The sequence below is a fragment of the Danaus plexippus genome, chromosome 10, assembly GCF_018135715.1.
Source record: "Danaus plexippus chromosome 10, MEX_DaPlex, whole genome shotgun sequence".
In the NCBI taxonomy this organism is placed as follows: domain Eukaryota; kingdom Metazoa; phylum Arthropoda; class Insecta; order Lepidoptera; family Nymphalidae; genus Danaus; species Danaus plexippus.
Window position 1 is genome coordinate 6,132,287 of NC_083543.1, and position 12,989 is coordinate 6,145,275.

General features: G+C 29.9%; 2 protein-coding genes across 2 annotated transcripts; one reads left to right on the forward strand and one right to left on the reverse strand.

Moving 5' to 3' along the window:
- Positions 1 to 309: 309 nt before the first annotated feature.
- On the reverse strand, positions 310 to 2,589 carry LOC133318977 (uncharacterized). The gene is made up of 4 exons (XM_061521668.1): positions 1,787 to 2,589; positions 1,626 to 1,712; positions 1,248 to 1,392; positions 310 to 1,106 (listed from the first exon to the last, which is right to left on the reverse strand). Exons 1-4 carry the CDS (start codon positions 2,480 to 2,482, stop codon positions 937 to 939), a joined length of 1,098 nt encoding a protein of 365 aa, XP_061377652.1. The 5' UTR covers positions 2,483 to 2,589; the 3' UTR covers positions 310 to 936.
- A 3,854-nt stretch (positions 2,590 to 6,443) lies between these two features.
- LOC133318993 (terpene synthase-like) lies at positions 6,444 to 9,033 on the forward strand. Its single transcript, XM_061521721.1, has 9 exons — positions 6,444 to 6,585; positions 6,867 to 7,021; positions 7,127 to 7,274; positions 7,379 to 7,499; positions 8,037 to 8,176; positions 8,278 to 8,313; positions 8,388 to 8,487; positions 8,610 to 8,737; positions 8,854 to 9,033. Exons 1-9 carry the CDS (start codon positions 6,544 to 6,546, stop codon positions 8,926 to 8,928), a joined length of 945 nt encoding a protein of 314 aa, XP_061377705.1. The 5' UTR covers positions 6,444 to 6,543; the 3' UTR covers positions 8,929 to 9,033.
- Positions 9,034 to 12,989: the final 3,956 nt, after the last annotated feature.

Genomic DNA, 12,989 nt, shown 5'->3' on the forward strand with positions numbered 1-12,989 from the left:
AAATTGCCGTAGTGCATTCTTGTTTTTCTGTTTTTTTTTTTAAACATTAAAATTCCAAATGCAAAAAAGGTTAACTAAAAAAGGTTTTAAAAATAAAATACCTTATTAATTGTTTAACAAATAGTTCATCGGTATATAGTGTCTTTCAAGTTCCATTATTAGCTCATCATAATCTGTCAAACAATTGAAAATTGTAGTTCTGTGTAGAGAACTTGGTAATTAGTTTCATTAAGAAAATCATTTTCAATTAATAATGAAAATCGGAATAATCTCAGAAAAATAAATCTTTATATGAAGGTATTTCCCATGTTTTATTTGTACATACTATAAATATAAAAGTTGTCCTGCTATGACAACAACAATCAAACAAACAATGAACAATTTGTTCTTCAGGATTCTTCCAAGATGACGCTTAGTTATATTTACGCTATGAAACTATATTTCTAGAATAAAATGACTTGTAATAACATAATTTCCTAGTGAATATTACATTAACATCCGTCCAGCCTAAACAAAGAATAGTCCTTTTATGTTTTGATATCGAAATATAAAACAACTACAGAAGACCAATGAACATTGTTAAATTTTTGTAACAACGGCCAGCTTTTGGTATTATTTTTTTAAGGAAAATACATGAGCCTACGAATTACAAGTTAAATAAAAGACTATTTAAATTTTAGGGACAACCTAAATACAAAAATATACTTCACCCTGAAACAAATAGGCTTATTTAAAATTACATTCACATTTTCTTAACCCCGGAAGGTTCTTTAATTTTTCGGTAGAACTAAAAGTGTATCATAAATTAAGGTCTCTTACAATAAAATAAAATAATTTCAAAAACTATATCAATAAGTCATTAATTTAGGCGAAAAAGAAAACCAAGCCTGAATCAAGGGAAAACTATTTCAGACTTAGAATTCTAAGCATTAAGCCTTATACAATGTGTGTCATCTGTATTATGATGATGAGATAACTGATGCAAGCATCAAGCACTATGACGAGTAACGTAGCGTCCATAGGAATTATGAAGAAAATATAGAATTTGAACGGCCTTGCGTCTATGTACTTGGCGAATCTCTCCATAATGCGTATTTCACGACTATCTGAAAATAAAAATTCCTTATCATAAACTGATATTATCTTTTAGAATAAACAGCTGTGGGAGAATCTCAATTAATTAATTCAGCTAAATTCAGTTTTAAATATACAATTTTTGTATATATTGACTTATAATTAGAACACACCTCTTTCTTGAAGAATGTGATCATATAAAAGAATTTTAATTTTCATAGCTTCTTGCGACATGCAGGTGGCTGTTATGGTTGGAGCAGTCCTAATAATGACTTCTTGGAAAAGAGAGAAATACGGTATAAGCATTCCAATGTTTAACTGGAATGAAGGTAAAAAATATTTTTATATAAAATTATTTGGTTCTTGTTTGCTTCGCACGAATTTACATCGTCACACTACATACGAAATATTTAAGGTTTTTCACTCAACAATCTATGTTAATGCCATAGGTAATGTGCGAAGATGTATGTATGAAATACTGGGAGCGCTCCAGATGTAGCGCGAATATTCGAACTAGTTATAAGCACACTTCGCAAAGCTTATGAACTTACTTCGTTGCTTTTCGTCTGTATAAGTTCAATCAGCAAGTATGTAGATCCCATCATTCCTGGTATGTTAAATAATAAGCATACAAAATACTAAAAAGGAAAAATTTATTAGGAAAAACGGTTAGGATCAAAACGTAAAATGGGAAGGTTTTGTTATTTCTTACAATGTATCTGAAGGATATCATGACATTGTCCATAGAATCACTTAGGAACATATAAAGTCGTAATGTACTTAATACAGAAGATTTGCGACTTTCAATGTACACGTTAAGTTGCTTTAACCTATAGAGCATCGAGAGGTATACGAAGTAAAATATTATTAAAGGTAAATTGTAGGAACGCAAAGGGATATAAAATATATATTGTAAGTACATTTGTAACTCGTAGTCATCGGAATATGCGTAATAAAGAAAAATTGTTATCATATCAAAGGAAAACAACAACATGAAGCAGAACATTATTTTGTTGTCCAACTTAAAAGATGAAGTTTGGACTTGGATTTTATTATCAAACTGTTGTAATTTCGTTTGATAAAAACGAAACGTTCTATGTTCTGGAGTAAAAATCAAAATTAAAATGTACAAGTAATACTCTAATAAAAATTTTAAGCCCCAATTTATATAGTAGTAGTCACCCATATTGTATAACATTTTTACTATAAAGATCCCCAAACACAAAGACACCAAAAACGTCATCAATTTTAGTAAAAACTTCTGTTTTAGAGTTTTGTATTCTATAAACCCGAAATCCAAACTTAATAATATTTGAATTAATATAAAAAATATTTTAATTTTCCTCGAAAACGAGGTATTTTTCTTGTGATTTCTTTCGTCCACTCCTATCATATTCCTTGTAAACATTTTCGTTATCAGTACGCTGTTATTATCTATCGTCGATGGCTCTGAAATGAATTGTACTCATGTATTCATTCGGGGCTTTTATCTACATTGGAAATAGAGTATATGACATTACGATATCATCACCATTTATTTTTCAAATCACAATATTCCATAATTATCACGAAAACCACTTTAAGTTATTGTAAATTTTTAATTGTGCAATACTGATGACAAATAATATAATTACAAGTTTGCATGTCATCTTTTCTAGATCATGAAAATTTTTAGGTCGTTTTGGTCAAGGGGTTCTTTATGACTACCTGTTCTATCGAATAGGTTTTTGCTTCTAAATTATGAAATGTTATATTTATGGGATCGATTTATGGATTCTATGCAGAGCTGTAATATATTCTTATTGATTTTGCTGCAACGTTCTGACAGTATTACTTTTTTGCTGGACTGCAAATCTACTTTTTCGATTTGTTTATAAATTGTGGGTCAAATATTCAAGGAATTTGTATGATCACTTTGATGGTGATTTTTTTGTGTTGTGGCGTACAGCGTTTTAAAGTTGTATTGATAATTCAAAGCCAGAAGTGTATTTGTGATAATAAATATAGTGAGGCGCTTTAAAAGTTTGTTAATATTGTGATATTGAAAAAGTTCATTCAAATTGATGTATATGTTAAGTCCTTGTGTATGAAATTGTAGTTTTGTAGGGAATTAATCCATAGTCGATTTTTTTTAATATAATATATTTACTTAATGAAAGTATGTATCATTGCTATCAATGCACTTTTGCCATCTCATAGACACTTTACTTAAAAAAAAAAAAACATTCGGAACATATTCAAAAAAATCTTTGAAGGCACTTTGAACTGCCACAACAGAGTTGCATTTCTTTCCTTGCAAGAAGTTATTTAAATGTCGAGAAAATGGTAATCTGTTGGACTAAACTCCGAAAAGTACCGTGGATACCTCAGACATTCCAATTGAAGCTCTTTTAATTTGGTAACTGTCTGTTGTGCAGTGTGAGGTCAATCGTTGTCCCCAAGCAGTATTGGCCCACGGTGACTGAACAACCCCAAATGTTTAGCAGCTTGGTTTTCTTTTATGATTTGCAGTCGCTGACAATACTCATCTGTCGCAATTATCTGGCCAGATTTAAAGCTAAAAGCTGAAGTGAACAAGACCGGCACTAGTCCACCAAATCTCACAACAAACTTTTTTAAGTCATTTTCCGTTTGTAGCCGGATTGGGCTAGTTCGACACGTTTCAGTCATTGCGATGAGAGTTACTGATTACCATATAAGATACACTTTTATATCAGATAATGATTAAATTAAAAATCCCTTCATTATTACGCCAGTTGACTAATGTAACGCAGCAGTCTACGTGCGTTTGTCGATTTGCTCAACTCAATTCACGAGGGATCCACCTTTCAAGTTTTTTCACTTCCCCAATGAGCTTCAAGTGGATTAAAATAGTTATATTACTAACGCCGTAGCCTGCAGCAAACTCGGATTTGGTTTGCGATAGACCCGCTTTCACAATGATTTATTATTAGCCTTCAATTCTTCATTATTAACCTTAAACTCCGGTCGCCCGCGGGGCTTCTTTCGCAAGTCGTAATGGACATAACGAAAACGTTGGGAACAAAAAAAACTGTGTTTTCTTTTGCCATATCACCGCCATACATTATTAATCTTTCGAGCCGTTTCTGCAGCATTGTTGCCACGACGGAACTCATACTCGTAAATAACGCAAAGAAATAAAACCCAAAATGGAAAAAACATATGAAGTAGGATTTTCTAAAAACAAATTCATGAGTAAAAAGCTGTATAAATTTGAAATTGTAATTCCTAACCAAAGAGAAAATACTTGAGATCAAAGTAGCCTGTACGACGAAACGCTGATTTCATATGTAACGGCCTAAAACATAGTTCTCACACATTAATATAAGCCCATTTTGACAAGATTATTTACCGAAACCGAAAACAAACATAAAATCTAATCATAAATTAAGATGAGAAAATAAAATGAATATAGAACAGTATAGTGGAATAGAGGAGTTCCCTATTTAACATTTCAATATATCTCAAAAATAATGGTTAAAACGATTGTTTCTTTTCTCAATATCCTTAAACTATAAGAAATAATTTATACATTAGTCACAAACAAGATAGTGAATAATACAAATGTTTTTAATTTCATATTAATGTCTTGTTAAATTGTATTTGATGACAACTTTTATAATTTACTAAAGACTTTTCAAATCAGTTCGCCAAAAACAAAATATACTAACTACCAGTTGTTTAAATACTTTTTTTTATTATACAATTCTTAATGATGCTAATAAATAATAAATTCTCTTTATATGATATGCAACAAGCGCACAGAAACTTTCTTTGAATTCTTTTATTTTTTATCATGTTTTATTTATTTTTTGGTTGTACAAATATTTACTGATGATAACCTAAGGTAGTAATGAAATGTCTACTACATTACTCTCTAGTTTTAACTTTAATAATACAATTAGTGAAACTATTATAAAGACTTTCACTTTATTTTATACAATCCCCAAGCCTCGTAACTAATAATTACCGTTTTTTATGTTTTTAAGGAAAAAAATCCTGAACAATAACACTAACCACAATTTTATACTATTTTTTTTTTGTTAATGCGTTCATACGTGTTCTTAGAATTTGGGGATTATCGTAAATTTGTTTACCTGAACATCGAGTAGTTGCATAAGTAAGAGGTCGCTGTTACTCAGAAGCACTTTATCTAAATGTATGATTATAAGAATAATTCCATAAATAATTCAAAATACACACTAGAGGCGTTGGTGCGGGATCGAAGGAAACATGACAATGGAATGATTAAAATATCTCAACGAAATAAATATATCATAAATGGCAGTCTAACATACTCGTTTATTATTCACTATATTACTAGCGTAAAATGATATTTAAAATATTTGGATTACAAACTATGTTGTCCTTAAAATTCTTAGTCACATGTAAATTTTTTAAACCCATTGATAACTTCGGTTAATGAATATTATAAACAAGACAATCAATCTCATTTCGTTTCACTTTGAACTTTGTAACTATTATCTCATAATATATAATTTCATATTATATTGTAGGTGCGATATTCGATTATTTATTTGTTATTTTGTTAATAAAGTCTACAATGTAAATTAGTCGTGTCTAAGCTTGGAGAAAAAATAATTATTATCTCAACTATGACAACAGTTTTTTCCATAGATTGAAATTTTCAAATAAAAATTACCAAAAGAAAAAACGAAATTATAAAATGTTTACCATACTTTACTTATGTACGTTGATATTAAGTTATATTAGAAACAATAAATTAGCAGGTTACGTAACATTCTATTGTCACGACGCCAGAATAAGGAAAAAGTAAAATTTCCTTCTATTTATAGGTGTTTCATATTATTCAAATGAAATATAACCCTGTTATATTTTTTAAACGGTTAGATGATGGCATTACTATTATCCAATATGTAAAACTCAAAAAGAACGAAAAAAAAGATCTTTTTTTTTTAGATTTAAGAGTAAATGTGGCACCTCCATTGTAATCATTACTAGCTGTCGCATGCGGCTTTACCTTTCATTGAAGGAGCAGTGGTTATTATCACATAAAGATGTCAAAAGATTTTAATCATAAGCAACGTGTCATTTTCAATGTTTATTGAGATTCATAAAATAATCTTACTTTTCCTGGATTACAACGCTAACCGAGAATGGCAAAAATTATTGCAACATAAGTACTCCGGTACTATAAATACATGCTTTTTATTATGGTTTATCTAAACATTCCACTAGATTTAATTTATATACAAAACCTATACTGAATTTACGCCTTTAAGGTATCGTTATTTACCTTTAATCATAAATAGACTGTCAATATTAATAATATATTTTCGTTATCTGTAATTTGGTTGAAATGACGAATAAATTATCATCGTATTATATAAATTGTCGCTCGTCAAACCTTAAGCCATTGTTCATTTTACAATCATACGTGCAAGTAAAGTACCTTTAAAATTCAAAATGGCCGACGAAAAAAAATTTGAGCAACTGAATTTGGATGAAGTGAGGATATTTTCGTTTTTTATTTCCAACTGTCATAAATTTGTGAAGTTTTGTTTTTAATTTAAAACAAATGTTTGTTGTTTCTTATGTAAGAGTAAAATTGAAGGTAGGCGTATCCATTTTATTCTGGAAACAGAGAAACAGATTGTTGTAACTTGAACACATATATACAGGAACATATATATATTTACATTTTATTACTACATTACATTTAAGTACTGTATATATATAAATTCACCAGTAGCTTAATCTTATACAGAACATTGTACATTGTATTTTAGGAAATCCTAGCCCCCTACAACCACCTCATTCAAATACGAGGAAAGCAGCTTCGAGAACAATTAGTGAGATCCTTCAACTTTTGGCTGAAGGTCCCTGATATTCAACTTAAAAATGCGATCGATACCATGACAATGCTGCACAATGCCAGCCTACTGTAAGTCTTAGTCTATGTTTTGCTTAAATATTAACATTTTTTATTTATATATAAGTATTGTTTTAGTAAACATTATTTCTTTAATTAGGTGTACGTATTTTGTAGGTTTGATGATGTCCAAGATAATTCTCTGACCAGACGAGGACTACCTTCAGCTCATTGTGTATACGGCGTTGCTTTAGCTCTAAACGCAAGCGCTCAAATAACGATGAAGACTGTTCTTAAAGCGTCGGAACTAGTACCAAGCAGAGAAGTAGGTTTTAAAACAGAAACATGTCATATGTCACATAAATTAAAGATAATTGTAAATACTATTTTCAATAATCAAAGAGGACACAATTTTATTTATAATTTTAGGGAGCCGAAATAATCGCAAAGCAGTTTATAGATGCCCTTACCGGCCAGGGCTATGAGATCTACTGGCGTGACAATTGCGTCTGTCCTGATGAGAAGACATATCTTAAGATGCTTACTCTAAGTAAGTAAAAAATATTATAGTTAGTATAAAATTTTATGGTGGTTATAAAAACAGATACATAATTTATTGAAAACAATTTTTTAAACTACTCCTATTCCGTGTTTCGAATATGACTGCATTTTTTCCATCGAATTTTAAAAACTGTAATGATAAAATAAAATAGATTCATACATAAAATCACAAACATAACGTAATAAAATTAATTAACTATTCCAGAAACTGGTAATGTGCTTTTGATGGGAGTAATTGTTGTTTATATTCATGTTTAAGTATTTATATATTCAAAACTTCAATTCTATGTACGTAAACATTGCCGTTTAAGATAATTAACCCAAAATAATATTTAATGTTTTTCGCAATTGCGTTGATCGATAGCTCATATTTTAATTTTAAGTTTTAATTATTGTGACACTAATTTTGCTTAACAAACTAAAAAGAGTTTTTGTCCTCCAATTTTCAAAAATTATACTCACAAAAAGCAACGTTTTGAGAATTTATATACTCCTAATCATACCATTGCTTATATCATTATTTCAGAAACTGGTACTATGCTTTTACTTGGAGTGAAATTGATCCAGCTGTTCAGTGAAAATAAGACAAAGTACGACGATTTTGTTATGAAACTTGGTCTTTATCTCCAACTAAGGGATGACTATTGCAATATGGGACATGAGAAGGTAGGCCTTGCTCAACCACCATAACTTACGCTACGAGTATATATTTTGATTTTAAGAGAGAATTGTTTTTGTGGAGTAATTGATAAATTTTCTTTTTTCAGGATTTAGAAGAAATGCCAGGAGAGGAAGACGTCAATGTAAGTATTTTCAATAAATTAAATTTTATGTCTCTTACATTGTTCAAATTTATAAAGTGATAATATGGTTATAGGCTGACAAAGATGGGTATATCCTAGAAGATATAACAGAGGGCATGTTTACCTTGCCTGCGATATATGCCATGAAGACTCCAGAAGGACCGCAAGTGTTAAGTATCCTTTTTAAAAATCTTGGGCTCAAATATAAAACATCGGTTTGTAGTGTAGATTGCTTTATCTGAAATAATCCATAAATTGTACGTAATTTTCACAAATAATTTTCTGAGCGAATAAAGGCATAATGCGTCAGCGCACCAGAGATCTGGAACTGAAGAAGTATTGTTTGTCTCTACTGGAGAAGTCTGGAGGTATGCAGTATACAAGGGATCTTTTAATGAAGATGGACAAGGAAGTTCGAGCTGAGGTATAAAAGAGAAATAATTCAAACTCGAGAGAATAAAAATACTTAACTATTTCAAGTTATCGTAAGGTGTTAACGTGGACTATTTTATGATATTAACACAGTCATATTAATTGCAGCTTGCAACATTAGGCGGTAATCCTGTTTTGGAAAAGGTATTGGATGGTTTGATGGGTTGGAAGAGTGAAAAATGATTCTTACGTACGTATATAAAAATAAAAACAAATTGGAAATGTTAAATATCCTGTATTGATTTCGTTATGTTGTTTGAATAACATGAATAAATCATCATTCTGAAATATTGTTATAATCTCCCTTTCACTTTCCTATGATTTTCTCAGAAGGTTATTTCAATGAAAACAAAAAGGAAAAAAAATGTTTTCATTTACTTGATGAATGCGAAGAATGGATTATTCAAATAGTTTCTGTTATGATCAGGCAACTTTGTTACCGTTTATCAATAAATAACTATAAAAAATTACAAATATAATAACTTTAAAGTGTATTTTAGTATTGAATTGTAATTTTTGTACCTTACAGAGTATTATAAAGCTATAAGTATAGCAATGCTAAAAGTTATAAATGTCAAAAACTCTAATTCTTTCTAATCTTTTTACAAATAATATAGAAGAAATACAGCAGACAAATAAAAATAAACTGAATCAGTACAATAATCGTTTTTCGGTAATCAAATTACAAGAGCACCTACTCTTTTCATAACTAAAGATGATAATATATCTTTTCATATAATGCTACATAATATGATTCTTAAACACTCGTTACGTATTGTGTTGTTCGTGCGAGTGCCAAAAATAACAGAACGCACTGATTGGACACACAGGAAAACAACTTTTAGTCTTATATAATTTAAGTATTAATAGTTGCTTTGTTATCGTATAAATTATGCATTATATTTAAAAACCTGATAGATCTTTTGAAGCGTATTAATCTTGTAGCTATTCTGTTTCTAATCTCTTTGAATACTTATAGCTATGATTAATCTCAATCTGTTTTAATCCAATTAAGACCTTCATGTATAAATTCTGAAGAAGGAAGAATACTTTTTTTTATTTTTTGGGGAAAATTGGTCAGCACTTAGCCATAACGACATGAAACAGATACTGAAATTTATACACATATCAGGTCATACAACTTCCAAGAGATACAAAATGAAGAATAAAAAAGACAATTTAATATGATGCTAGTTAAGGATATGAGAACCTTAGAATTCTCCACCGTCATTTCCTATTTAGGCTATTGCTCAAAAAAGTTATGCGTTGTTAAAGAAAATTTTGTTGCCTCGTAACTGAACTATAAGAAGTTTAACAATAATCTTGATACTAGGAGTTTCTCGACAAAAATGTGATGATTTTGATTTGATTGCCATATTAAACTTTAAAACTAAACCTACTTTGATAGTGCCAAAGTTAAACCCGAAAAATTGAAGCCTTTCATTTTATTGTGTATCATAGTTTATTTGTGATAATAAATATAGTGAGGCGCTTTAAAAGTTTGTTAATATTGTGATATTGAAAAAGTTCATTCAAATTGATGTATATGTTAAGTCCTTGTGTATGAAATTGTAGTTTTGTAGGGAATTAATCCATAGTCGATTTTTTTTAATATAATATATTTACTTAATGAAAGTATGTATCATTGCTATCAATGCAGTTTTGCTATCTCATAGGCACTTCACTGGCTCCTTTACTAAAAAAAAAATATTCGGACCAAATTCAAAATATCTTTGAAGGCACTTTGAACTGCCACAACAGAGTTGTATTTGTTCTTTCCTTGCAAGAAGTTATTTAAATGTCGAGAAAATGGTAATCTTTTGGACTAAACTCCGAAAAGTACCGTGGATACCTTAGACATTCCAATTGAAGCACTTTTAATTTGGTAACTGTCTGTTGTGCAGTGTGAGGTCAATCGTTGTCCCCAAGCAGTATTGGCCCACGGTGACTGAACAACCCCAAATGTTTAGCAGCTTGGTTTTCTTTTATGATTTGCAGTCGCTGACAATACTCATCTGTCGCAATTATCTGGCCAGATTTAAAGCTAAAAGCTGAAGTGAACAAGACCGGCACTAGTCCACCAAATCTCACAACAAACTTTTTTAAGTCATTTCCCATTTGGGGCCGGATTGGGCTAGTTCGACAGGTTTCAGTCATTGCGATGAGAGTTACTGATTACCATATAAGATCCACTTTTATATCAGATAATGATTAAATTAAAAATCCCTTCATTATTACGCCAGTTGACTAATGTAACGCAGCAGTCTACGTGCGTTTGTAGATTTGCTCAACTCAATTCACGAGGGATCCACCTTTCAAGTATTTTCACTTCCCCTATGAGCTTCAAGTGGATTAAAATTGTTATATTACTAACGCCGTAGCCTGCAGCAAACTCGGATTTGGTTTGCGATAGACCCGCTTTCACAATGATTTATTATTAGCCTTCAATTCTTCATTATTTACCTTGCAATCCGGTCGCCCGCGGGGCTTCTTTCGCAAGTCGTAATGGACATAAAAAACTACATACTCCCGACGTTTCGGTTACTTTTCAGCAACCGTGATCACGGGCAGACGAGATAGGCATCTCATAGTTTTTTACAAAAATAAATCACGCGTAGTTTATCCGAAAAATACTAGTTTCATTTAAATCTAATCATAAATTAAGATGCTATGAAAAAATAAAAGAAATATAGAACAGTATAGTGGAATTGAAGAGTTCCCTTTTTAACATTACAATATATCTCAAAAACAGTCGTTAAAACGATTGTTTCTTTTCTCAATATCTTTAAACTATAAGAAATAATTTAGACATTAGTCACAAACAAGATAGTGAATAATACAAATGTTTTTAATTTCATATTAATGTCTTGTTAAATTGTATTTGATGACAACTTTTATATTTTACTAATGACTTTTCAAATCAGTTCGCCAAAAACAAAATATACTAACTACCAGTTGTTTAAATACTTTTTTTTATTATACAATTCTTAATGATGCTAATAAATAATAAATTCTCTTTATATGATATGCAACAAGCGCACAGAAACTTTCTCTGAATTCTTTTATTTTTTATCATGTTTTATTTATTTTTTGGTTGTTCACATATTTACTGATGATAACCTAAGGTAGTAATGAAATGTCTACTTCATTACTCTCTAGTTTTAACTTTAATAATACAATTAGTGAAACTATTATAAAGACTTTCACCTTATTTTATACAATCCCCAAGCCTCGTAACTAATAATTACCGTTTTTTATGTTTTTAAGGAAAAAAATCCGGAACAATAATACTAACCACAATTTTATACTATTTTTTTTTTGTTAATGCGAGTTCATACGTGTTCTTAGAATTTGGGGATTATCGTAAATTTGTTTACCTGAACATCGAGTAGTTGCATAAGTAAGAGGTCGCTGTTACTCAGAAGCACTTTATGTAAATGTATGATTATAAGAATAATTCCATAAATAATTCAAAATACACACTAGAGGCGTTGGTCTGGGATCGAAGGAAATATGACAATGGAATAATAAAAATATTTCAACGAAATAAATATATCATAAATGGCAGTCTAACATACTCGTTTATTATTCACTATATTACTAGCGTAAAATGATATTTAAAATATTTGGATTATAAATTATGTTGTCCTTAAAATTCTTAGTCACATGTAATTTTTTTAAACCCATTGATAACTTCGGTTAATGAATATTATAAACAAGACAATACTTAAATCTAATTTCGTTTCACTTTGAACTTTGTAACTATTATCTCATAATATATAATTTCGTATTATATTGTAGGTGCGATATTCGATTATTTATTTGTTATTTTGTTAATAAAGTCTACAATGTAAATTATCGTGTCTAAGCTAGAGAAAAAATAATTATTATCTCAGCTATGACAACAGTTTTTACATAGATTGAAGTTTTCAAATAAAAATTACCAAAAGCAAAAACACAAGTATAAAATGTTTACCATACTTTACTTATGTACGTCGATATTAAGTTATATTAGAAACAATAAATTTGCAGGTTACGTAACATTCTATTGTCACGACGCCAGAATAAGGAAAAAGTAAAATTTCCTTCTATTTATAGGCGTTTCATATTATTCAAATGAATTATAACCCTATTATATTTTTTAAACGGTTAGATGATGGCATTACTACTATCAAATATGTAAAATTCCAAAAGAACGAAAAAAAAAATCTTGTTTTTAGATTTAAGAGTAAATGTGGCACTTC